General features: G+C 42.2%; 1 protein-coding gene across 1 annotated transcript in view; it reads right to left on the bottom strand.

Annotated features, from left to right (window-relative positions):
• Positions 1 to 2,258: 2,258 nt before the first annotated feature.
• The window catches only part of LOC106013044 (nucleolar protein 4-like), a gene marked incomplete at both ends in the record, with an annotated part of 3,401 nt that continues 2,063 nt past the window's right edge, over positions 2,259 to 3,596 (bottom strand). Inside the window, 1 exon segment of the mRNA XM_013087744.1 lies at positions 2,259 to 2,375. Within this exon segment, the coding sequence (XP_012943198.1) occupies positions 2,259 to 2,375 (117 nt within the window).

Genomic DNA, 3,596 nt, shown 5'->3' on the forward strand with positions numbered 1-3,596 from the left:
CTCTCTTCCTCCCCCCCTCTCTCTCACTCTCTATCCCCTCCTCTCTCCCCCCCTCTCTCTCCAACACACACTCACCTCTTCCCGCTTTCACGCTCTCTCCCCCCTGTAAGGAGCAGACACAAAGATACCCTGACTCCAGGGGTTAGGCAGTATCGATCAGCCTGCCAACAAACGGCTCAGGTATTGTGCACTAACTTTTCTACAGCTCTTCGAGGTGGACGGTTTGAAAAAAAAAAAAGAAGAGGAATAAGAAGAAAAAGAAGAAGAAGAAGAAAAACCCAAAACAAAACAAAGGAAACCCACATCAGCGACAAAGGTCCGCTGACAATTTCGATTTTGAATGCCTCACATTCCTGTTCTGCCCACCCCTTCGGTCGTGACAAAGCTTCGCGGAAACAATGGGCTGGCGTCGGACCGCTGGGCTTTTAGAACAAAAGACAAGTTGGGTAGAGAGGAACAAGAGCCAGGGGGGCCGGGGGGAAAGATGAGGAAGATAATGTGCTAAAGTCTGAACACAACCGGATAGAACAGCTGGAGCGGGAGGGGAGAGCATATGTCGCCAAGCACTTCATTTCCCCCCTCCGGTGTTCCTTAAAAGTTAAAAAAAAAATTAAAGTCATTGTAATCGTACCTTTTCTTCCTTTGCTTCTTATAGATAGATTCTCCCCAGCCGCTGCTGTTGGCTCGCTTTTGCACGCAGTTCGTAACAGTTCGTTACTTTTGCTGTCATGGTTATCATGTTACAGCATTCAACTTCGATTCCTCCACGGCTGTTTTATTTGTTCTTTTTCGTGTAATTCATTTTGGGACCCCCCTCTCCCCTCCCTATACTCCTCCTCACCGACTTCTTTCTCACAAGCCCCTTTGCTATTTCGTGTCCATTTTCCCCCCTGTTTCCTTCTCTATTAGCTCCTTTTCACTCACCCGTCGGCTACCTCGCCTCTTTTTCTTTCCGTTTCGTTCCAATGCCTCCTCTTGCTCACCTAGTCGTCTATTTTGCCTCTTTTTTCTTCGTTTCCTTTTTTTCTTACTGCTGCGTCAGCGTCTGTTGCGCTTTCTTCATTAAAGTCAGCGCAGTAAGTTCACTTTTTCTCAAATACAATCATATCCTCTAGGCTCTCAATGTAGTCTACATTATTTCTCCCCCCCCCTCTCTCTCTCTCTCTCTCTCTCTTTCTCTCTCTCACTTTCTCATATAAACGCTCACTCCAAACCCCCCCCTCTCTCTCTCTCTTTCGCTCGCTCTCTCTCTCTCTCTCGCTCCCTCTTATTGCACGCTTCATGTTTCGCCTTCTCTTATCAAAAGGCTCATATTTATTTCGACCTGTACTAATAGCATTGAGATTAACGCTTTCTGGGTGCACCTTTCGATACATTCAGGCGTTATAATAATATGAAAGGCTATTATAAATAACTATAACTGGATGCAAAAGGGACTGGACAATATGGATATATCGTTACCCCAGAATTACAAATCTGACATTTTTGGCCACTTTGAGTTACTAAGACTAGGAGGTTAGAAAACAAATGCTCTAGCTGCTCTATCAAAATCGCAAGGATATTCAAAGTCATTATCGAGATATTTAAAAACTGCATTCGAAAAAAATTGACATATTGTGAAACTCAAACATTTTGACGTCAAATTCCTCAAAACTTGGTATGGAGCAGATAAAACTGTAATTCTGAGGTAATGACATGCACGTACCCTAACAACATTTTATAATGATACAACGCTAGCTGAGTGCTTCGTATCTTGAACCAACTCGAATTTCCAACTTTTGGGAGTTTATGTAACAGGTTGTCAAAGCTGTGTATTTTGAATAATCTTCCTTTTAAGCACAAAATTATTACGGTAAACGATCGTGTTCTGCAGAATTTCAGTGTCATGTTGTACAAACTAACTCCAGTTTTCGTGACTGGAAATCAGTGCTTTCAGAGTGGTTCAAGAATAAAAAACAGGAAAAATTGGTCGCTTTTAAGGACAAGCAGGCTAACCGAGATTTCGGGGGTTTCCAGAAATTTTCACCTACACCAAAAGTTGGCATTGTCCTACCTATAGAAGAAGTTTGGTTTCATTGGTGTGTATATTTGCTTGGTTATAGAGAAAACTCTCCTTCTCTTTTAAAAAGACCAAAAACTTCACCTTCGATTTTTTCAAAACAGCACTTTTCCGGATGGTCCTCTTGTGCTTAAAAGCGACCAATTAACAATTAGAACAAGATTGCTTTACTTAGCTCACGATAAGGTAAAGTACTCACGGGCAAGGGTTCGAGTCCCAAGCGCATACGTTTGGCGTTTTGGCTTTCATTCTCACAAGCTGTGGCGAGCAAACTCTCAGCAGCAGCTGACGTGAGGTGGGGAGGGGTAGGGCGGAGCTGTGGGACAAAACAGTGCTTTGTTATGTTATGTTATGTAGTGTTGTGTGGTGTTATGATAAGTTATTATATTATGTTATGTTATGTTCTTTTACGTTTTGCTATGCTCATTTTATAGCGCAAGTTCCCGCTCAGCAGCAAGCTGTATGCGCTTTACAATCTGTTTAATTCATATTACATCTGCAGACCTGACAGAATTCTGAAACAATCTCAACTTCCTGGGAAGTAAACCGTGCAAACTGTCATTTTGTAGGCTCTAAAACACTAAAATAAACCGAACCTGACTATCACGGCCAACCCTGGCCGAGAGGGTACAACGTCTAAGCAGACGGACAGAGATATTCGTTTAATAATTATGATTTTTTAAAAACCCACCTCTCAAACGTGACTCTCTTTGAGTCGGCAGTGCGCATAATCGTTACAACACAGATGCTGATAAAAACTGGGATTTTTACATGAAATTGATGATTGATAATGTTAGCAAAACACAAGACAAAAGCCTTTTCAAAGGAAAAAAATCCACAAAACTGAAGGATGGAATGGACAGGTGAATTGATGATCGTGTGAATGTTCCGCCAGGAAGAACTTGTTCGTATTTTTGTGTCTATGTAAGGAAAGAAGCTTTGTTTCAAATTAAATAAATATCTAGATCTACACCATTTCATGTGTAGAAACTTGGTATCGCCCAAACTATTGTTGAGTCTATTGCTAACTGAACTGCTCCGGAATAAACAACCTAAAAATTCACTGACCAAGGTGTTCTGATCTTTCTTTTTAAATGAAGATGTTTTATGCCCCCCATCGACTCAATTTTAGATCCGGCTGAGATGTAGACAACGTCTCATAGAAAGACCGAGATACTTCATAGGCTTCCCTCACAGGAATCGTACTCAGGCCTTCTGCATGCGACGGTGGAGCTCCTAACCGCTACACCACAGACGCCGGGTTTCTCAGTCTTATGGACGGGCGACGACATAGTTGACGCATACGAAACGTTATGTTTATTAACTGCGTGCCTAATAAGTGGAGGGGCATGGTGGTTGTGGGGGGATGGCGGGTGGTGGTATCTGGAAACTGGGGGTGGGGTGCCTTAGGTATGGACTCCTATATTATGTGCTAGATCGATCGATAGATAGATTGATAGATAGATAGATAGATAGATAGATAGATAGATAGATAGATAGATAGATAGATAGATAGATAGATAGATAGATAGATAAG

The sequence above is a fragment of the Aplysia californica genome, unplaced genomic scaffold (genome assembly GCF_000002075.1).
Source record: "Aplysia californica isolate F4 #8 unplaced genomic scaffold, AplCal3.0 scaffold00633, whole genome shotgun sequence".
NCBI lineage: Eukaryota > Metazoa > Mollusca > Gastropoda > Aplysiida > Aplysiidae > Aplysia > Aplysia californica.